Here is a 23,745-nt window from a genome sequence, read left to right as displayed (position 1 = left end):
GACTGGATCGGACACAGCAGTTTGGCCAGCGATCCTTAGATGGCGCTACGGCCGCGCCCCCGATGCTGCGCGGGACATCTAGTGGAGGGCCCCGAAGCAGACACGGCCCGTTCCCTGCCATTGCCATCCCCCTTCCTTCTCCGCCATCATCTCTCTCTTCTGTATCTCCCTCTCTCTTTCCCCTTTTCCTTTATTTTTCGCTCTCTCCCTCGCACAAAAAGACGCCGCGCGGCAGTTTTCGGCCGAACGACATCGCAGGCGACGGACTCGTCCTCGAAACTGTGCCACGCGCGCCTTGAAGCAAATAGTCGTAGCGTAGAGGCTGCGCCGGTTGCTTGCCGTTCTCCGTGCAGTGGTGTTGGTCCGCCTCGGCTTCACCAGTTTCTCTGAAAACTGCTACCGCATCTTGTTCTCGCGCTGGTCGTTTGAACACTCGTCGCATGCCTTGCACGCGGAGAAGGTAACGGCGCCGGCACGCGCCAAGTTTCGCTTCTCCTAGCCACAACCGCGGAGGGTTTTCCGCTTTCAAGAGATCCGTATCTGACTCGCCGTCTCTTCGGCTACTTTTACTTCTATCGAGTGTTTGCAACAGGTGCGTTGTTCGTGGAGACGCGGTAGAGAATATTGAACGGTACAGCGGTGTCATTGCACGTTTGGTGTGTGGAGAAGGAAAAAAAAAAGGTGATAGACATTCCCGGCGTTGTCGACATCGGAGTGCTGTTTGCTTGCTGAGTGGAAAGCGTCCGCTACATTTTCTGTAGATGACGCTCGCGTGGTGCCAGTCGTGAGAAACCTCTGTGCCGGAAAAACTGAACGGCGAGCACGGTACCGGGTAGCGGACGGACTCGGAGTAGCCCGCAGTTGTTATGCTGGCGTCGCTATGGCTTCGCTGTGCGGTGACGTTGCCGATCGTGGGGCTGCTGCAGTTGACATGGATTAACGCGACCAGAGCTGAGACGACGGGGGAGTCTGTGCCAGGTGAGAACAGAACGTCGATGTTTTTTTTTGTATTTTGGCGCATATCACTTTTAAGACTTCGCACTACGCAACGGTGATCGAAGAGAGTTTTCACTGTAATACATATCAGCAGTGGATATAAGGAAAGTGCTCTTTTGCACTGCTTTATTTGTAGTTATTTGTAGCGCTGAATAGCCGATAAAAAGGGGAGAAATTGGGAAATAGACATAGTGAAAAGTGCTATGGTAGTGCTGGTGATGTATTGACGTGTGGGCGGGGCTTCTCTTACATTTAATCATTCAGGAATTTTTTCCACGGGTTTCTCACTGCGAAAGACGAATATACACTCTTTTCCAAAGGTCACTAGCCTACAAAGTTTGGTTTTTTGCCGGGTAGTGGAGCAAATATGGCCCCCCTTAGGCTTCAAATTGGCAAAGACCTTACCTCCAGCCACTGTCCCATAATGCAAATAGCCTCTCGAAGCTTCACAAGTGGCCTTTTTAGAACTGAAAAAAAAAAATAGTGCCACTTTCATTAGTATTAAGGCCCACGTTTTCGTCTACAGCGCAGAGAAAAGACGTGTCATTTAATTGAAATTAAAACGAAGGATCTAATTTCAGGAAGAGGTTCTGCCTAGCAGAAGAGCATAACTAGGCGGCTTGCTGAAAAACAGGTGCGATGTCGTACAACTTTGATAAAATGTATTATTTGGTCATCTTATGAAATTTGTTTTCGTAAATATAAGCTTTGTTTTATTTCATTATCTACTTTAACCTCCGAGGTGGAATTCTGTCGGACTACCCGAGATTACTATTGTTTTGTTATTTCATGAAAAATAGCTAATAAACGCAGACACGGTGAGGATCTCTCACGTCCTTGTTCAGCTCTACAAATAAAAAAAAATCTAGCAGACCATATACGAGGTTTATTGAAGTTTCGCCACAAATACTACTCGCAAAGGCCAGCGCGAACAGCATAGACTGCCTTGGACGAAACCAGGCGTTCGAAGATGGAGAGAAACGCAATCTGAAAGCCCCTGCAAGAAATGCGATTCAATGACTACCGGTGTTGGGTTAATTTTGTCACCGAGATGTCTTAAGTGTAAAGTTATATTGCTTAGAAATGTAATTAGAGCATATTGGGCTTTCGGCACGATTTTGCACGCTTGTGTTCCTTTTTATGCTGTTAGTGTTGTGCTGGTTTGAATTAAGACCACAGACTGAAGGACGACGCGAACCCTTAAGACTAGCCCCATTTGAAAACTATGCAGGTTTTTTTTTTCTTTTGGGCTTTAAGTTGCACATGTGAATAAAAATCACTTCCATGCTGTAAAAAAACATGCCTCTGCTCCGTTTACATTTACTTTAAGTAGACTATAACTGGAGCTTATATTTAGGTTATCTCTTGCATATTTGCACGTCTTATTGTGCGGTGAACAAACTAGTTATACAAGACAACTTTTTAACTGAATGTCCAAAACCAAGCAACTGAAAAAGCATTGCAGACAGGAATCCTCCAGCACTCGTTGCAAATTATTCAGCTCTTGATTCACTCAGGATGCCATTCCCGCACCAACTTGATCCTGTTTAGGCTAAACAGCAATTCTGCATCAGTGTAAGCGCTTTTTAACATTATTCCTTCAACAAGGGGCAGGTCGAGGGCTGACTTCAATAACAGATGGCACATGAATTTACGCAAAAGATTAGGCACGAATAGATTTCAGAAAACGCAAACAAAGAGAGGAAACCCATAAAGTGGAACGAATAAACGAAAATGATGGTAGGATTAAGCAGAAGTTTTAATGGACCATTGTGTAGTCAAGCAAAAATAAAATGTCCCAGCAAAGCGGAAAAGAGCGGTCGGAAGTAGTTAATGATAAGCACTTTGCCAACTGTCTGCCTGTCTGATAGATTTGTTGTATTAAGCCGCCACGCTGTGCGTGCCACACATGAATCCGCATAAGCTTAGCTATGCACAGCGGCTCGGCTAACAGTTAGCATTTTCGCTGCTTTTAATGTGACGGCATTCAGGTCGCCGTCTCACAAAAGATTTCCGGCTTCTCTGTCCTGAAATTTATTGATTGGTCGACAGGGTCTTGACGTCATCAGTGCTGCCAAATCTGAAAATTCGAGGACCCAGAAATTTGGAAGTTGGCCCACCCTGAAAATTCTGAAGGTCCTGTAAACATTTAGAAGCAGGCCCACCACAGAAAACAAATCAAAGTGGATTAATGAATGGGTGAAAGCTCATTAGTGGGCCGGATTAATGTAATCCCATATAATCAACGGAAGTACTGGAATATTCTAGAAGATGATGACTCATGCCTACCGCATAAGGGTAATGGTTTATGGTTTACGGGAGTTTTACGTCCCAAAGCGACTCCAGGCTATGAGAAGGCGTAGTGCAGGGCTCCGGAAATTTAGTCCACCTGGGGTTCTTTAACGTGCACTGACATCGCACAGTGCACGGGCCTCTAGCATTTCGCCTGCCCCGAAATTCGACCGCCGCGTCTAGGATCAAACCCGCGTCTTTCGGGTCAGCAGCCGAGCGCCATAACCACTGCGCCGCCACTGCGGCGGCATAAAGGCAATGGGACCGAATGTTGTCAGTAAACAAACCTTCATTCACCCGTTTCGTCTTTGTCTCCGTCGTATAGGACGGCGACCAAGTGTTGCTAAAGAATTTGAGTCTGTAGTGTGACTGTGGCTCGAGGCCAGCGGCTCTTCCTCGAATGCCGGACCATGCTGAAAGCGTTTCGAAGTGTTTGACGGCGTCTAACGACGCGGATTTTACTCGACAACTTTAACTCCTACACAGATGCGCACAGAGCGACCGAGAAGCATTTCTAAGCGTTTGACGGCATCGACCGCGCGTCGTATGCGACAACAACGAAGGATTGCGCGAGGCACGGCTTTTAGGGGGACGTCGCAGAAGCCGCTTATGCTGTGAAAAGCTGCAGCGGTTTCAAGGAATATCTTTTTGGTCATCTGGTGAGAACATCTTGCATTAAAAAGAAGATAAAACCGATCTCTCGCGCGGTATTTTTCATATAAATATCTGCTTTCTTCCTTGTGCATCGCTGCATATGGAATTAGCTCCAGTTTTTAGCAGCCCTGTTTTAGCAGCCCTGTTGCAAGTCATCTAATACGTGGTCAAGTTTCGGCTAGAGCTGTCACGTCCATTTCTGTCTCCATGACGGCATTCCTCAATTTCATTCCTTATTCTTCTCTCATTTTCTCATCTTTTTTCTTTCTTTTCTTCTGCTTCTCCCTTCTTCTTTTTTGTCCTTCTCTTGTTCTCTCTCTATTGACTTGGCTGGGCTCTTGAATTGGCTTCTCTTGACTTGACGTCCATCCGCTTGGTCGCCAAGCCAAGGCGAGGTATGAATGAACAATAGCTACAAAGGGCTTCAGTTACACGATGACTCAGGGTGGGCTTGCACTAATGGCTGTCGCCGTAAAAAAAGAAAAAAAAAACAAGGCTTGGTTTGGCTTGGTTTTATGGGATTTTACGTCCCAAAGAGACTAGGGTTATGAGAGACGTCGTATTGGAGGGCTCCGGACAATTTCGACCGCCTGGGGTTCTTTAACTTGCACTGACGTAAAAAAAAAGTGTACGTTACTGATGCATATGCACTAGCTGCTTCTAATGTGTCCTCTTTCATTTCGCTTCTACTTTTATATGTACCTCCGCTGCCAGCACAGTCGTCATATCGTCGTCTTCCACGGTCACACTAAAAGCTTGCCGCTTTTTAATTTAGACTTTTAAAATTCAAGTATTAAGCACGGCTTCACGAAGAAAATGGTGTTGTTACATTCGTTTTAATTTTGTTTTGCTTAAATTGCGCTTTCAAGTACCCTCCTCACTCGCTGCTTTCTTAATTTAGAGTTCAATCCCTTACATAAAGAAATCAAATTCGTCACATACGTACGTACGGGCCTTGATAAATGATATCTGAGCAGATGCTACTGGTAAGCGATATTTAAACACACTCATACAGGTGATTACTGCATATCTCAGCGTCACTGAGCCGGGGAGCACAATTGGAAAAACCCTCATTCGTGTCCACTACGTGAGGGCATTTGCTAACGAATCGATAATACATGACCGGTGTTACAACGAGCTTATAGCGTGAGTAGCGTTATTTAACTTGATCCAACCTGATCTAACAACGCAAATTTTCAGTCGCTATCATAAGAAGTTATACTTATTTCTTACTGTACTGTTAAACGGCTTCAGTTTCTGGCAGTTAGAAAGAGGTAACACATAGATGAAGAACGCGAGAAACAAGATTTTTTTTTTCAGTGAAACAGGCTAAGATGGAGCGAGCATTCAAGTTGTAATAATTAAGTTAATCGATTCCTTGTCCGTTCCCGCTTTTGATAATTTCGGCTCTCTTCGGGAATTGAACATGTGATTACCACCGATCTGAGACGTCTACTACGCCAAATGAGCCGAGGGCGCAATAGAAGTAATAGTATATGGGTCTTCAATTATTTTGTGCGCTCGACTACAAATAAGTGCCTAATGTTATCAGGAAATTGGGACAGCTCCAAGCTAGCTCCATTAAGCCTTGCCGCCTATGGCGCTTCAAATATTGGTTGAGTTTGCTTTTTTTTTGTATAACTACTACTACACACAACCGACGGCATTTTTTCGCACTATTTTGGTTCTAGACAATCTGCTACACACGCCAAAAGCAGCGTGGTCTCGACGTCTCGCCTGACGTTTGTACTAAAACCATTCAAAGCTTAAACAATTGGCGTCTGTGGAAACGAAAATTTATAGTGATTGACAAAAATCGATTTTTGAAGAATATGCTGCTGCAATCGTTTTTTTTTCAGCGGCTTCAATCAGAGTAGAGGCTGGAATTCTCGTTGCTGAATGCTGTGTTTGTCACAACAAAAATAAAAATTGTCTAAAAGTGGCCTTTTCATGACACGGTCACGTGGTTACTTAACCCTGTAGGGTCATCAGCCAATGCACCTACAGGCACGAGCACGCCAAGCCGTAACTGAGTTGACGAACTCTACATCGCACAGATAGGATGTTCTCAGGTAGAACTTTCGCTACCACGGTGCATTTCTTATTTTTTTCCGAGAAAAAATTACAGCCGTTAGTTTCTTGTCATGCAGCACACGGTGGGGAAACAAGTGAACTAGACCGCTATTCCCTGGTAACGATGCTAAGGAAATGAGTCACTTTTTTTTTTGCCTGACGCAGAAAGAGTTAATCTTGTCCATCGGTGGGGAAAACCTACTTTATTACAGATCGAAGTACAAAATTCATTTATTTCGGAAGAGGCTTTCAGGAACACGTTCGGTTTGTGGTGGTTTAACGTCCAAAAGAGACTCAGGCTATGAGGGACGCCGTAGTGAAGGGCTTCAGAAGTTTCGACCACCTAGGGTTCTTTAACGTGCACTGACATCGCACAGTACACGAGCCTCTAGAATTTCGCCTCCATCGAAATTCGACTGCCGCGGCCGGGATCGAACCAGCGTCTTTCGGGTCAGCAGACGAGCGCCATAATCATTGAGCCACCGCGGCAGCTGCTTTGAAGAACATTACCTTTCTTTCCTTATATCGGGTATTTCGCTGTAGGGTGTCGATAATAAAGAGCTTTAACTTTATTCGGTCAGTTAGGCGGACAGAGAAGCTGATGTTTTCAGGGGAATACCTGAGGTAGCATGAGACTGAAAGAGATATCGGCACATTGGAAATTCAACAACAGCGCGGATGAATTGCGACCTCTTTTGTTGCGTCGTGCACTTTCGGTTCCTTCACCGAAGGGTCAATGCGCGCTTCACGATTGGCGTTATTGTCCAGCAAAAGCTATTCTGTTTATGAAAGCAAAAGGCAAAACTGGCCTCCCTGCGCCTTTATGAAGATTTTGAAGTGTCCTTTTAGAAAAAAAAAGTTCTCTTTTAGAGTTCCGCGCAGAAAAGTAGCTTCCGGGTTGAAACTGAATTTGTATTTATCGTGAACAGCTGCCTATAAAGAAACAAGGATGAGATGAAAGAGGTTGAAGGAAAAATGAAGAAGGAGAGCAACCTTGGGCTGCTTTCTGTGAAAAATGAAGGCTCACGACACAAGAAATAAAAAGGAAGGGTGCGGCTTTTTGCAGCAAATCGAGATAAAGTACTGGGCATTCCTTGCATTGGTGCTGGGCAAACGTAGGCCAGTGTAATCTTTCTTGCTGACCCTCTGCAGGCATTGCAGCCCGGTTCACCTTTGTATGCGTCTGTATGACACCGGCTATAGTCTCCTCGCTAGATAGAGTTGATTGAAAGTGTGAAAGGAGCGAAAGAAGCCTGAGCGCAAGCTGTCACTGAACGAGAACCTTAAAACTGTTGCGAAATTCTGGAATCGTATGCGGGTTTGACGATTCGAAGGTGCACATGGACTTTTAGAGACTTCGTAGTAGAGGGCTTCGGAATAAGTTTAACAGCGTACGGTTCTTAAATGTTCGCTGATGTCGCTGAGCAACGCTGGTGTCTTTTGAATTTTGCGCCCCCCCCCCCCCCCCCCCTCCTGATATGAAGCCGCCGCTGCCGGAATTTTATCCCGTGTCCTTGTACTCAGCAGCTACCAAATTCTTTACATGTGGGATCTTCCAGTGGAGGCTTCTCAGAGCCCCTTGCTTATGTACGATTTAGACAAACCGAATGATATCAAAACGAGTGCTTGCGATTTAGTTTAGGTTACCTACACAACGGACAAAAGTTTTCGAACAAATTCTTTGTGTGCAAGCAGATTGTTCTCATGGTATTTGCAAATGAGGCGACGCTACGACGCCTGGAAATTAAAGCGTGGCTGGAAGGTCCGCTTTAAGTCGCATAATTTCGCCAGAAAATTTGTTATCCAATACGTTTATCAGTTGCGTACTGGAATATTTTCCCCAGCAAAGGTAATCTAAGAAATGAAAACGGTTACGTCCAGGCCAAGAAAGGCAGACAGACGTGGGGGCAATTTAAAAGCCATCACTGTTTGTAACTCTGCCTGGTGCTCTTGCGCCCGTGGCAATAAACGGAGAAGCCATTTGTTCTACGCAGGCATCGATACTTTCTTACGACCGTGGTTACGGTGGCACTTTATTGTTCTATCGGCGTCAGATGGCCGAATCAGTGTTGGGCTGTATGGGCTCCCACATACGTGCGTCTAGAGCGCGGCGAAATACCGTATTGTTGCAGCTGTAACCTAAGTTCACTTTTTTTTTATAAGCTTAGCAACATCTCGACGGTAGAAGGAGAGGGGCGGACTGCCAGCAGAGCGGCGCATGAGTGGGAGCGTTTTTTTTTTTCTTCTTAGGGTTGGGCAAAATTTGAAAAAAATGAAATAAAGCGTTGGAGGTAGTGGTGCGATTTAACGTTTGCTGGTTTTTACATTCGAATAAAAATAAATAATTTGCTCAGATCTTTGGCGTTTTTTCTGTAAAACCGTAGCAATTCCGACACCTATGCTATTTTTCGCACAATAGCATTAAAGACGTCTATTGCAGGGCTGGCCAGCATGTTCTTCAAGCTCGTCTTTATAACTAGCTTTGAATTTGTTCAAGAGGCATTAAATGAAACGTTAAAGCTTGTTTTCCAGGCTAAACTGTGTACCTCATGTCAGGGTAACATTTGTCTCTATATAGGCACGGAAAAATTGCTATAGGGAATGCCATATATACACTGCTTTTGTATCCTCTTAACCATCTGTGCATAGTGGCCTGTGTTAATGCGTTCGTATCGGGTGTGAAGAGTTCTTACTTGCATACACCGCGGGGAAGGGGTATTGTATGCACAACACGCAGGCTTCACGGAACACGTAGTACTGTATTCCACGAAAAACCGCAATCTAAGCGAGGGAAACGTGAACCATGAATAAAAAACTCCTTGTTATACGTTTGTAACCACTGTCATGAAAATACCTCAGCGTTGTTTGCACGTAAAACAATGACGAACGCAACCGGATCAGCGCGACCATTTAATAGTAGGTAAATGTAGCAATAGGTGAGTAACTAATTAGATAAGAAAATGAAAGTAGCTGGAAGCAGCATAGTTGTTTCTCGACCTTTGTATTTATATTTTACTCACTCTGCCGGTAGTGTCACTTGCAGCAAAAAGTGTCGGGGGATTCGCAAAGCATATAGCTTTTGTGATTACTAAGCGGTTTGCTGGAGCAATATTGTGATTGACATCTGTATAGGCGCCAATAAACCACAACCTTATACTTTAATTGAAAGCGATGACAAATTAGAAATTAATTGCACGCTTAGAGAGCGAAAGCAGGCAAAAAGACGATAGTTAATGAGAACACAGATAAGGCAACGGCCAATCCTGAGTCAACATTAATTACGGAACGTCACATCAGTCCAGCGTGTCGTTTCACGAATCTCACGTCTTCTGTAAGCTGCCGCGGTGGCTCAGAGGTAATGGCGCTCGGCTGCTGACCCGAAAGACGCGGGTTCGATCCCGGCCGCTGCCGTCGAATTTCGATAAAGGCGAAATTCTAGAGGCCCGTGTACTGGGCGATGTCAGAGCACGTTAATGAATCGCATTTCGTCGAAAGTTCCGGAGACCTTTACTACGGCATCTCTCATAGCCTGAGTCACTTTGGAACGTTAAACCTCCATAAACCAAACCAAACCAAGTCTTCTGTAAAGCAACGAACTGTCACGCCACAAAGGTTATATGACACATATGAGAGCGAGGAGCGACTTGGCAGCTGTCGTAAGCAGGTCATTCGCAGAATGATTGAAAAAGCTTTGGCTAGCAGAAAACCATGCTCGCTCAGGTACTGGTTCGTGAGCATGCAACAACAGCGGCCGAGCACTCTTGTCGGACGCTCGTACTTTGATAGTGAGGTATCACAGGGCTGGGGTACAAACGACGGGAAACCTTAGGTTGGAGGGAGCTTGTGTCCCGCCTTCATACTGCGGACCGTCGGAGAGAGGCGTGCTAGCCGCAGCGCTATCGTCATAAGCGGAAGAACCAATACCCACACTCTGTCGTCAATTTGAGAGGACAGGTTGTCTACCAATCAGCCTAGACGTACGGCGAGTGGTTCCGCTATCAATTTTGTCATGTGGTTCCGGGATCGCATACGAACTCGCACTGCGTACAAGCGTAAGAACGCTAGACGCTGTAGCACGACCCGTCTGCTTTGCGTCCACTATACGTCACGCGGTTTCAAGAAGCTCGTTAATCGGTAAGCAGGTACCGCGAGCGCCACCACATCCCACACTGACACTGTGTCGAAGTAATGTGAAGAAAAAAAGGCATAGCCTTCCTTTTTGTCCTTCTTTCGTCGTGGGTCTATCGCTTCGATTGCCCTGATGAACGACGACGACTTAATACAACGAGCGGTACGCCTTAGCGGAACTTCTGTGCCGTAATTAGTCTCTGTCGAATATCTTAATCTATGAGAAGCTGTAATTAGTCTCAAAACAACCCCACCTAACAGAGCCCGCTTACCTCTCTATTTTCATCATACTGTACACCATGGAATACTCCTGAAACCTCGTTCCGTTACATCGCGTTCCCTCACGAAGCTGCCCGTTCCTTCCTGGTGCATTCGAGGCGACGGAGCCCGTTGGCACGCATGGCGACTGCGCAGCTTGTCCGCGGCCGCCGTCCCCGCCATCGTCTCAATGCTGTCGGCGTCGTGACAAATGCATTGATGCGTCCCCCTCGCGGCTCACGCTGTCGCAATGGCTGTCGCTCGGCTGCACAGCTGCGGGAAAGAAGGGGGCGGAGGGGGTCGAGTCGGGTTAACCGCGCTTATGGGACCCCGTCGTGCATAATTGATCGGCAGCCGCTGGCCGAGCTGCTCTGTGTGCTCATCCGGATCCACTCCCTTGCAGGGCTTCTCTCTCTCTCTCTCTCTAGTGTCCCCCCGCTCCAACACGTCTGCCTGGATCCACGATTACGCCTTTCGTGAACGATGTCGTCGGCAGCGAGGAGGTGCTGTTCCTCGGCGTGGAACAATTATTTTAAAGTTGAAGGGAAATTTCCTGGCTCCCAGTTTCCGAGAACTCCGGACTCCAGAATCTCGAACGGTGATCCCGGTTTATGGGGTTCGGTGTGCGACACTGCGTTGTTACAACGGCACCTGCCTCCGTTTTTCCAAGAGAAAAGGTCGTAACTGAGAGGAAGAGAGAAGACTTTAAAGACGGTCGGGTCAGGACGGAAGACAAATTCTGCTCTTCCTAAGGCGCCCGTGTGCTGTGCGATGTCAGTGCACGTTAAAGATCCCCAGGTGGTCGAAATTATTCCGGAGCCCTCCACTACGGCACCTCTTCTTCCTTTCTTCTTTCATTCCCTCCTTTATCCCTTCCCTTACGGCGCGGTTCAGGTGTCCAACGATATATGAGACAGATACTGCGCCATTTCCTTTCCCCCAAAAACCAATTATTATTATTATTATTCGGCGGGACGTTGTGTAAATTCTACGCAGATGGCCAGCGGGGTGCTGTGTGCGCTTTATACTGTGATCGCATCAGTTTGCTGCTCTTTTCGCGTTCATAGACGGACGGACATGCTTGGATACATACATACATTAATACATACCGCGGCGGCTGCGTTTTTATGGAGGAAAAACGCTAAGGCGCCCGTGTGCTGTGCGATGTCAGTGCACGTTAAAGATCCCCAGGTGGTTGAAATTATTCCGGAGCCCTCCACTACAGCACCTCTCTCTTCCTTTCTTCTTTCACTCCCTCCTTTACCCTTCCCTTACGGCGCGGTTCAGGTGTCCAACGATATATGAGACAGATACTGCGCTATTTCCTTTCCCCAAAAAAACCAATTGTTGTTATTATACATACATACATACATACATACATACATACATACATACATACATACATACATACATACATACATACATACATACATACATACATACATACATACATACATACATACATACATACATACATACATACATACATACATACATACATACATACATACATACATACATACAAACAAAGAAACAAAGAAACATACTTACACTAAAAGTCAGTAAAAGGCATCCATGAGGTGAAAAGAAAGACCGGGAAATAAATGTGCGCGATAGAAAAGAAGTCAAACTGTCCTATTGACACTCTAAAAACATGACCTCTGAAGGACGGTTTACTTCATTTGCTCTTGTCGAAACCTGTGCAAGAATTGCCTACAAACTAGTTCATGTATAGCTCGCGTAAGCCGGTCCAAGTTCGATGTTCCACCACACCACACGCTCATAATGACTGCGTTCCCCATGCAGAAGCCTTGTGGGAGTTTCCAACTCTGTGAGCCCGTCCAAACAAGGCGTTGTACATCGCATCACTCCATATTTGCCGGGCCTGTTCTAAAAGCCAACTGCTGAAGACATCGGCTGCTGGTAAAAGAAAGCAGCAAAAATTATAGAGGGGGCCCTTACTTGGCTCGGCTGCAGACGCTATTGTTGCCGGCTGGGCCTTTGTTTCTCCTGCAAGAAAGGAGAATAAAAAAGAGATTGCTCGAAGCAATGGACGGCTCCTGTAACGTTCGATATGAAAAGGAAGAAGAATCATGACAGAAAGTATTCCTTCGAATACAAACGCACAAAAACACTGGCGACAGATGGGAATGGTAATGCCAGAGATACGAGGCCAAACGAGTGCTGAAGACAGACAATAGGAAGCCTCCAGGAAGCCGTACTCGCAGACTTTTCTTCTTCCTGAACCAATGTGGTATCTGAAAAGAACATGAACGCCTTTGAAGGAAGAATAGCAATTCACGAACTCGTTTTATCCGCTCTCTTTCTTCACGCCGCTTTCAGAAAAAAAGGAAGATTGGAAGAGAAGGAGGGCTTGAAGGAAAGAAGCAGCGAATGCATTACAACTCTTGATTGCCTACGAACACCGAATATTTGTCTCTTAATGAACGGCAGCATCTGCCGGCGCGCAGCCTATTACGTGACTCAAGGGAAGAAAAACCGACTCTGTCTTCCGTGACGTCGTTTAAATTTATTCACGGCCGGCGTTAAAGTTTTTCTCTGGCAGAGCTCAGGAAGCGCGCTCACACAAGACACCCGTCTCAGCATACGCGTAATGCTGCGGCCTTGCCCGCTGCTTTGGCGCCGTGTTAAATCGTCCGCGCAGTGCTCAGCAAGAGCCAGACGCTTAGGTGGGCGTGGTGATTGAGGCGAATGAAAAGCGCGGGCCCACCAGTTATGTCCGCTGGAAGCGCGGCTGCGGAACGCTCGCTGTCAGCTGCCAGCCGCCGACACTGATAGGCAGCGGTAGCAGCAGAAGCCGGGTCGGGCCTCTGCCGAGACGCCAATTACAAGGGAGGGGGCTGCTGCCTGCCGGAATCCCAATACATGGGAGAGTGCAGCTGATGAGCACCGACCTGACTCGCAAACCACTGCGCACCGACGCCTCCGATGATGGGTGGGCGGCGATCGGTAAGCGTCGGTGCTGCCGCGAGAAATGAACGGCGCAGCTCTGCTGCCCTTTCGCTTAACGGCGGGCAACCGGTGTTGATATGGGCCCGCGTCAGGCTCTGATGGCAGCAGTGGAAAGAGAAGAAAGAAGGATTACAGGCGGGGCTGACAGTACACTGGCCTAGAGTGCTTCAGTCACCGGTGACTGGTATCTCAATGAATGGTGATAGGGTACGGGGCACAAGTGAACACTAGAACGAGTGATGACTTCAGAAATTAGACAAAAGAAACAGAAGCGCTGTTGACGTGAACTTGCGTGAGAAACATTTAAGAGTTTTTTTCCTATTTTGTTTTCTGAATTAGAGTAGACGTACCGTTCGAATGCGCACATGCAAAATGTGATGTCGCTATACGAATTAACCGTCCGTTCTGAGGTCGGCGCCAATTCTGTGAGCATACCGTGCCACGTATAACCTTTGAGATGTGAATTGCTACCTCAGGTACCTTGTTGCAAAACTCTCGTTAAGTACTCGTCCAGTGTCGGAGAAAGAAAGGCTGCAGAAAACAACGTCTGCTTCACAATATTCGCGTACAATTACAGTATGGATATCGAAGCACATTGTCTAATGTAAAGAGCGTCGCTTATAATTATTCGTACTTTTGATTTTTCCAGGCACCTGAAGTAGTAGAACGTCCGTGTCTCCTCAAACAGTTTTTTTTCTGGAATTCTGCGCTTTGGCATAGCAAGAACGACGCATCGTGATATTCCGCAAGATTCGCTTCGTTGCCACAAGCGGTGTTCAGGCGCTCACCGTTTTTCACTCGATGCAAAAATTGAGTCCGCCGCCATTGAGAGTGAAATGAGACCGACTTCCCGAACTGTGGGCGCAAAGTTTGTTCAAAGGGGTTCTATAGCAGCGAGCCGAGCTTCCTCCCCACTTCCACCCTCCTTACAAAGGCGAGCTGACCCGAGCAGCCGCGCGCCGGCAGTTCGATGTAGGCCACGCAACGCGCTCGAGCCTTTCAAGAGACTCGCACGGAAGCGGAGGATGAGGAGGAGGACGAAAGTGAGGCTGCCTCGCCACCGCAGCATCCCTTTTCTGGCGTCAAGCAGCTTTCAGAGCCTGTCTGTGCGGGGCGACAAGCGAGCGAAGGAACAACACGAAGAAAAACAACAGCGATAAGCCTTATGTTGGGCATTCCAGGCAATGGTCCCAGCTGCCACACAGGTGGCTTGCTTCTGTAGTTTTGTTAACCAAAACCGACGACGGTCTTGCGGATAACCGAGTCTATTGAGCCTCGAAACGCAATAACCGCTCGGCGTTTCGGAATAAATGGCCTAGATGTAGGCGCCTATTCCGACACGAGCTTTCCCCGGTTCCCGCGTTTTGTATTTTCCGTGGAATGCCACTTTGCGCCGAGTTCTTTTCAAGAAAGAGCTAAGCCGCCGGCAGAGCGCTAGGCGACGGGCGTTGAGGCAGACGCTGTGGGAGCAGCGAAACACGAAGCGACGAAGAGCTTGACGAGTTACCTTTGCGCATCAAGGGAAAACAATTGCGTCTGTAGGTGACAGTTTCGTACACAGGGCTTAGTACATTAGACGATGCAGGCTTTTTCCGTGAGAAGTGGCAGTTGTTAACGACACCTTTCTTGTTAGCCATAAATTTGTGCATTAGTTCTCTGCATCTGCGCCGATCACAGAAGGTCAAGAGCGGGTAACACATTCAACCGTGGAAGAGCGGGAAATTCATAATCTTGTGTTGTTCTGCTGCTGCTTATCTTAGTGCTGCGGGTCTAGGCAGAATGAGGTATGACAGCTGAAAGAAGAAGAAAAGAAGGTTGCACGCAATCAGTAAATGAAAAATGGTTTTGGGGGAAAGGAAATGGTGCAGTATCTGTCTCACGTCTCGGTGGACACCTGAACCGCGCCGTAAGGAAGGAAAAAAGGAGGGACTGAGAGAAGAAAGGAAGAAGATTCATCTTTTCTTCCATCTCTTTCGTGGAGACAAGAAAATGGAAATAGGTGCTCGTTATGACTCACTTAACGGAAGCCAACAGTCACCGAAGCCAAGGAGCATAGGGAATATCTTTTTTTTTTCATAAGGTGGTTCTCGCACAGCTTCCGTCCTCAACGTTTGGCAACGTTCCTACTGGGCACTTGCTGTAGTGCAGGACATACTACGTCCGCCGTTATAGACGAGGGTGGCGCTGGTGAACACTCTCAAGTTTGGGTTACACTACACATAAATGGTCAAATGGTTAGAGGGATTCGTCACTGACCAGGACAGATTTTTCTGTAACTACAAAATTTCTGAGAAAGCTCTATAGCTTTTTTTTTTTGTAGACGTATGGCTGCGCTCGGGTGGGTGGCAATGAGTAATTACTCCCTTATTACGACACATAAATAAACCCGAAAGCAGATTATAGGACGGCCGTCGCCGTAGCTCAGTTGGTAGATCGCCGAACGCGAAATTCCGAGGTCGTGGGTTCGGATATCACAGGCGGCATGTGGTTGTTTTTCTACTGATTTTATTAAACAGATGAGGACACGAGAAGAAACAATGACGACCGGAAGGGTGCCGCCTGTCGTCAGTGTCTCTTCTCGTGTCCTCGTCTGCTTCCGCGCTGGTCATTTCGAATCATGTCCCACCAACTCGCTCAATCGGCAATTTTTATTAGTCTTCTATTGATGAAAAACTGAAATTAATTTAAAAAAAACATCCCCTATGTTCCTTGGTTTCGGTGACTGTTGATTTCCGTCATGTGTGCAGCCAGCTAAGTGCCTTGCTGATCGTTTTTGACTGTCGTTTTTTTACGCGTATATAAACATAATAATATATAGGTTTACAATGTGTTGTACTGCATTGTCTTGATCACATTAATATCAATTCTTGCATGCGAACTGCAAGCAGAGTAACTGTAATTGTAATCACTATACGGTCATGGACGTCGAAAAAAAGGAAATAGCTCCGTGGACGAAAACTACGTAACAGAAGCACTCCAGGCTCTGCATTCGAAGCAAACCGCCTGGATGCGTTTGGAAGCAGCGTTACAAGCACCATGTTGTTATAGCGGAGACTTTCGCACGTCTCGACTCGGCGCGTTTAGTTGAAAAGGAACGGCTCAGGGCTGGTGCAAGCAACTTCCGTGTTAGTGCATGCTTTTCGTCAGCCCTTTTACGCGTGCTTATCACCGTCGCGACAGCATTGTTCCAGGAGCACAGAGGGATGAACTAAAGAAAAATAAAAGGTAAACAGAAGAGCTGCGCATGACAACAACCCAGCCGTCGTTTCTGTCGGAAGGAGTGAAATTGAAATTACATCAGTCGAAGAGTTTATGGGATAAATTGTGTCGTCGCTTTTTTTTTCTTTTTAAACTGGCGCATGGTTTTACTTTTGCACGGGCCGGGTGGCTGGAAAAGAAGCAGCGTTAACTCAGCCAACCAAATGGGAGGCAGAGTGCGCCTTCCCTCCTTCCTCTCTTTTTTTCCAGTGATATTACGCCCTGGTACGCAAACAAGATCGTGGCGTGGTGGTGCGGTTTGAGTCTGCTTGTGTCCCCCGTTGTTTTGACAGCGAGTTGAGTTTACTTTTCAGGACCTCCGCGTCGGCAACAGCTGCCGACCGCGCCTTTGATGCTTGGCAGCAGCGTGTTCGGTGTCCGACTCGAAGCGATAGCGGCATAGTAGCAGCAGCAGTAACAGAAACAGCATTTCTGCCGGCTATGCGACAGACCTGCTATCGGCAAGGCCATGGGTATGCGCACTCGCTTTTCAGATGACGCTGCTGCGGTGATGGCGTCGAGGAAAACAACCGTCACATGCAGTGCAAGCACAAAATGGAAAAGTTTAGGGGGCTCAAATGCCAGTTTTTGTTTCTTATTGGTTGCCCGGACAACGTGGACTGTGCGTCATCGCCAAGAACGGCTCAACTGCGCGGCGCAAAGGGCTTTGAAGATACATGTGAGGGCGCGCAATCCGATAGCTGCAGCTAGTGGTGGATTGCAAATCCACCAGTATCGACGCACGTGCCAGGGCTACAACCCTAAAAAAAATTAAAAAGCAAAAATAAGAGAATGCGATGACAATCAATTGTAGGACATCTTGTTATATCTTACGGTGCGAACAAGCATTGCGATTGTCTCAATCAATGTAAAGTTATGAGCCATTGCAACTTGTCGTTTCTAAAGAGATGAGGACTCCAAATTAGAAGATATCCAGATATCTAGAGGCCATTGCTTCGTACGGGCCATGACTGCGCCGTAGTATAGGGTTCCGTATAAGTGCTGACCACCGGTAGTTTAGCTCATGCAGAAATTTCACACCTTGCGTCTAGCGTCCACTGGGTCGTGACCTCCATAGCCAGGAATCGCACCCGTGACCTTCACCTATGCATAGTAGCGCAATTTGCGCACAGCCGCTGAGGCGGATAACTTGTAGCAGTCGCGAAAAGGAATAACTAGGCTTATTCATTATTTCCGAGTGCGCTCACGCTGCAAGGTTTTGGTCGGCCTCTCCATGTGCGAATATTTTGGAATAGGTCGAAAAACCAGACCTCCTCTGAACCTATACCTCTTCAAAACTTGTGAAGGCGTGCACTGCCCTACTCTTAAATCCAGTAAAATGTGTTCGCGTTTCATTCCGTAGTTGTTGCTGCGGGTAACTGTCATTAAAGCTGCCTTGATAACGTTCTGTTAACCTCATACTACGCTCACTACTTATAAAAATACGTAGTAATACTTGTAACCGCCTAATGTGCCTCATGAAAATGACAGCAAGCTAGAAAGCGAGTTAGAAGAAAAGCAACCACATGCCACCATTAGAATCCGCACTCACGGAAACGAAAACGAAAACAGCCGTGTTAACACCCAACATGTGTTGGCTGGTAGCGCTACAGTGGGGATAGTCTGACGGCTGCTTTTTGAGACACTTATGTGATTTTAACACCTTTGCAGTTTATTGAGAATAGCAGCGACTAATCATACATATTTTGTCTTTCAAACTAGAATTACGAAAATGAGCCGGTCACGCACGCACGCTCGCACGCACGCAGATTGTAATCGGCAACCAAGTACCGGTTACAAGTTCTTACGCTCTCGCCATACCCTCCTCCTTCCACGGTAATCATCCTCCAGTTGGGGATTTTTACAATTCCACAATGTCCTCCTCCCATAGTAACCACTTTCCGGACGGTTACCGTTGTAAACATCCTCTGATTACACCTTCGTATGCTCTCTCGCCATAAAGCCTCCTTCCATGGTAACCCTCTTCGTCCTTCCAGGGTAACTATCCTACGGTTGGCACCCGTGGCAGCCGACCACCGGTTGCGCCTTCTTACGCTCTCGTATCCGCGATGCCTTATAACCTCGAAGGTACCAGAAGCTTGGAAGAACGCTAACATCATTTAATCCATAAGAAAGGAGACGTCAAGGACTTGAAAAATTCTAGACCGATCAGCTTACCGTCCGTTGCCTATGAGATATGCCTATAAGGCAGCCTATAAGGTTGCCTATAAGGTAGGTAAGGGTTTGCTTATAAGGCAGCACCTGTCCCTAAGGAGAAAATTTTTGAGCTTGAAATTTTTACACAGTGTATATAACGGTGACACTGGAATAGATTAAACTGTTTACCTGAAGGCCCCACATTATATTTCCTCTAGATCTGATCACCCGAAAAAAATGAGAGAGATTGCTTGCCGTACGAATGTTTTTGCCCATTCATTTTTCCCTTTCACGATAAACGAATGGAATCGTCTGCCTAAAAAAATCGTCAATGTTACTTCTCCAATGTTTTCCTCAGCTCTGCTTGAGGCATGTTTTCAATGAGTTTCGTTACATTAGTTACACTGCTTTGCATTATTTGTTCTTGTTTTGTTTGGTTTTCTTTTTTTTTGTCCATGACTTTTGTATATTACTATGTTTATAATCCTCCTACAATAATGGCCCATGGGCGATGTAGGTATATGCATAAATAAAAAAATACTAACATAATTGCTTATACAGTCAGGACAGTCTTAGTCTTAGGCTTTCTTAAAAGTACTCGACAACAGACCATATTCGCACTATCAATCAGGTGATACAGAAATGCGCAGAGTATAACCATCCCCTATAATAAGCCTTTTTAGATTACTAGAACGCATTTGACTCAGTAGAAACTCAGTCATGAAGACATGGCGGAACAAGGGTGTAGAAGAGCGTTATGTCAAAATACTGGAAGATGCCATAGTCCTCCATAAAGCCAGCAATAAAATTCCAATAAGAAAGGATATCAGGAAAGGAGACACGATCTCGCCAATGCTATTCACCGCCTGTTTACAGGATGTATTCAGATGCCTGAATTAGGAACAGTTGGGGACAAGAGTTAATGGAGAATGCCTTAGTAATCTGCGATTCTCTGATGACATTGCCTTGCTATGCCAATCAGGAGATGAACTGCAAAGCATGATCAATGAGTTAGAGAGGCAGAGCAGAATGGTAGATTTAAATATTGATATGCAGAAAACCAAATTAATGTTCAACAGTCTCGAACGAGAACAGCAGTTTACAATTGGTAACGATGTGCTGCAAGTGATAAGGGAATACGTCTACTTAGGACAGGTAGTGACCGCAGATCCGGATCACGATAGTGGAATAACTAGAAAAATGAGAATGGGGTGGAGCGCACTTGGTAGCTTCTCTCAGATCATGAATGGCAGTTTACCAAAATCTTTCAAGAGAAAAGTGTAGAACAGCTGTAAATTACTGATACTCACCCATGGGGAAGAAATGTGGAGGCTGACGAAAAGGGTTCAACTTAAGTTAAGGACAGCGTAGCGAGCTATGGAAATAAAAATGATAGGTGTAACGTTAAGAGACCGGAAGCGGGCAGAGTGGGTGAGGGAACAAACGCGGGTTAATGACATCCTAGTCGAAATCAAGAGGAAGAAATGGGCTTGGGCAGGGCATGCATTGCGCAGGCAAGAAAACGGATGGTCCTTAAGGGTAACGGAGTGGATTCCCAGAGAAGGCAAGCGTAGCAGGGGGCAGCAGAAGGTTAGGTGGGCGGATGAGATTAAGAAGTTTGCAGGAAAAGGGTGGATGCAGCTGGCAAAGGATAGGGTTAATTGGAGAGACATGGGAGAGGCCTTTGCCCCGCAGTGGGCGTAGTCAGGCTGATGATAATTATCACGCCATCACCATAGCCTTCCGCTTCTAGGGTAACCATCCTCCTGCTGATGATTCCTCCTTTCTCTCAATACCCTGCTCCTTTCATGGTAACAACAATCCGGATGATTCCTGTGGTAGCCACCAACCGGTTATACATTTCTGCGCTCACGTCATACCTTCCTCCTTGCATGGTAAACACTATCCAAGTGGTTCCCGTGGCAATGCACCCATTGGTTGCGCCGACGACTACGACAGACAACGACATACTACTACGACGCGAAACCAAGGAACGTTTAACAGCTCTCGCTGTAAAAATGATAGAAGTACCTGCTCATACCATGCGTGGTGTCGGGTGTTTGCGGGAGGGACCAGCCCGCCTATTCTAGGTATGGTTTGTGTCGCAACCCGCCCTATGCCTTTATACTACGCAGACAGATATTGTCATTAGAGATGAAAGCAATATTCTACTAGCGCCATCTGACGTGTGCGGGGAGGAATTTTAAAGGAAGAGCGTCCAACGAAGCAGGCGTGAATGCGCAGCGTTTGCAGGCACACACTCACACGCGTAAACCTTTAATACACTGTTCTGTGCGCATTGTTGATAAACGTTGAGAAACGTTTGCAAGTGAACGTCCGAAAGGACGCAGGGCTCGGTAGCTGTCGCAGCTTTCCGGACGTGTTCTGGAGCCGTGGACGTGATTAATGTAGCCGACCTCCGGGTATACATGAGCGCTACGCGGAGACGCGCCTGCATCTGTCTACGTCCGAGATATGCAATCGTGCACTTTGCGGATGCCTCGCGTCGACCTGCTTCCCGTCTCGCCCAAAGATATGGCGCTGACTAGAACTTAAAGCAAAAACAACAAAGCGAACAGAATAGCAAGCAGACAAAAAAAAAATAGATGGCGGGTCATTATTAAAAACCGACCCCCCGTATGACGATTGCGGGCACCCCTCCTAAAAAAAGCGCACCGCGTATCTATATTGCGAGCGCTCGGCCGGTTGTGAAATGCGCGCCGTTTCTAAAAGGGGTTCCTCGCGTTGGCACGAGCTCCGTCCGGGAACCACTCGCTCTCATGTCGCGCCGTGTTTGCGACCTCCCTCCCTTCCTTCCTCACTGACTTTCGGCGGCTTCTCCCGCTCGCCGGGTGTCTGGCGTGTTCCACTCGACGCCCTGTCGTGTTTTTTGAAGCGGGTCACCAAGAACGCGCGCTCGGGCAATTATAGCGCAAGGTGAAACGTCGCCAGCGCAAAGGGAAGTCCCGCAGTCCGAAACAGCCCCGCACTCAGACGTCTTCCGAAGCTTGGGGCTGGGTACTGGCCCCTACTAACATTAGAGCGAAAGCGCGCGAAGTTTACCGGGGAGACCCGGTTCATATTCACCTCTTTGGCAAAGGTCACACGCGAGACCTCTGTACAGTGCCGTAGATCGTCTTCACCACGGCCGAAACTAATCACGACGGAACTAATGAACTCGGAAGTGACACCTGAAGATGAACTGCGTGAAGGAGAGGCCCGAAATTGTTCTGTGCCGCTGCTGCTTATAGTGCCCCAACGCGGCGAGAGCGGAGTCGTCTGTTGACATGTGCCGTAATTTGTTTTGCCACCGCTTCTCGGTCGTCTACGCGTTTCCTCTCTCGTGAGTGGAGCTATGTTTGCACGGCAAACTGCCGAACGTTTTCCTGTGAGTGCGGAGAGAGTAAGCGCGTCTCTGCCTATAGCGCAAATCTGCTGCCTGTAGTCGGGCAGTGGAAACGATGTCGTTAATTGAATTGGCCTTGAGGATGTATGCCTTTTTTATTTTGGTTCCCGCAATAAACAGCAAGCGATAAACCAGCGAACGAACAAAAACAAACCTATGAGCGAACGAAGAAAGAAATACATAAATAATCCATGCTCACTACCCCCTAACTAACCCCTTCGAACGCGCGAAATAACTGATTTAAATATTCGTTTTTTTTTCTTTCCAGGGACAATTACTGAATGAAACAAACTTAATAGCGATACTGTTAATCATAATTTTTTACTTATGTTTGAAAAGTATCTGCAAAAGTTATGAATTTGAGTGTGTTTATATGCTTGTATTTTGTTTGTTTTTCCACCCTGCTATGATCTGTACTACATCGCAGTATCTATAAATAAATAAATAAACAAATAAATAAACAAATAAATAAATAAATAAATAAATAAATAAATAAATAAATAAATAAATAAATAAATAAATAAATAAATAAATAAATAAATAAATAAATAAATAAATAAATAAATAATTGTGCAGTTCACTGGTCTCAATTTTGTCGACTTTTTGTGATGCCACAGGAATTTAGTCAGCTGAAGAAGGAAATGCATATTGTAAAAAAAAAAAACGTGAATTAAACAGCTAATGTGAGGAGGCTGGCATCCGGCGCATTCTACGAAGCAGGCTGGCTTATCCCGAGCGAGCATCTGTCAAAGCTCGCTAGGAAGACACTGGCTCTTGATTCTGCAGTCAGCTGATAGAATATCCGCAGAAAAATTAGCGCCCACTAAGACTTCCTTAAGCAGACCATAGCGCACAAAAAATGCCAGTGCTGGGGCTGCATTATCGGCTCGTATAATCCTTTCAGTCAAGTTAGCCTTTGCAGTTAAGGCTCATACTAAGTCTCTCTGTGGTTCGTGCAGTATATCTCTTGTCTTCGTTTTTATATTGCACTACGTGGCCTCATCATTGTTGCAACAGAAAAAAGAAAACTACTCATACTGCAAAAGAAAAAAGAAGACACAGGTGACAAGTTCGTTTGCTATAAGTTCACAGACATAATGAATATTGCAAGCTCGGCTTGCAATTGTTCCCAAGCGCCCCTCAAATCGTAGAAAGTGATAAACATGTAGCGTGGTTGCGCAACTGAAACAGGTAAAGTCATGCACATTATACACGCAATACGCAGGCTCATAATTTGGGATCATGTGATTATTTAACGAAAGCATGCGGTAGTTGAGGAACGAAATTATTGGAGATAAATCTTCATAATTCTGCAATGGTTCAGTTGCTTCAGTGCTTCAGTGCCTCAGTTCAACGTGTACAGCAAAATAATGACGTACTTATATAAACAACATGTAATTATCAATGACAAAAAGCAAAGCTCCGTAACGTTGTTAAGTCTAGCATACCGGCTTCCTGGCTGTCATTTGAACAGGACTATCCGGCACAGAGAATATGCATTAACGGAGTCATTCCTAAAATAAAAAACGCATGCAAAAAAGTTTTTGCGC

General features: G+C 46.4%; 1 protein-coding gene across 2 annotated transcripts in view; it reads left to right on the top strand.

Moving 5' to 3' along the window:
* The first annotated feature begins 213 nt into the window (after positions 1-213).
* The window catches only part of LOC144126003 (hemicentin-2-like), a 204,810-nt gene continuing 181,278 nt past the window's right edge, over positions 214-23,745 (top strand). For both annotated transcript variants that reach the window (XM_077659866.1, XM_077659865.1), the window contains exon 1: positions 214-978. In XM_077659866.1, coding sequence (XP_077515992.1) covers positions 867-978 — 112 coding nt within the window. In that variant the 5' untranslated portion in view covers positions 214-866. The remainder of the gene's footprint in view (positions 979-23,745) is intronic.

This window comes from Amblyomma americanum, chromosome 3 (assembly GCF_052857255.1).
Source record: "Amblyomma americanum isolate KBUSLIRL-KWMA chromosome 3, ASM5285725v1, whole genome shotgun sequence".
Classification (NCBI taxonomy): domain Eukaryota; kingdom Metazoa; phylum Arthropoda; class Arachnida; order Ixodida; family Ixodidae; genus Amblyomma; species Amblyomma americanum.
Note: the sequence above shows the minus strand (reverse complement) of the source record. Positions and strands in the feature narration are given on the sequence as shown.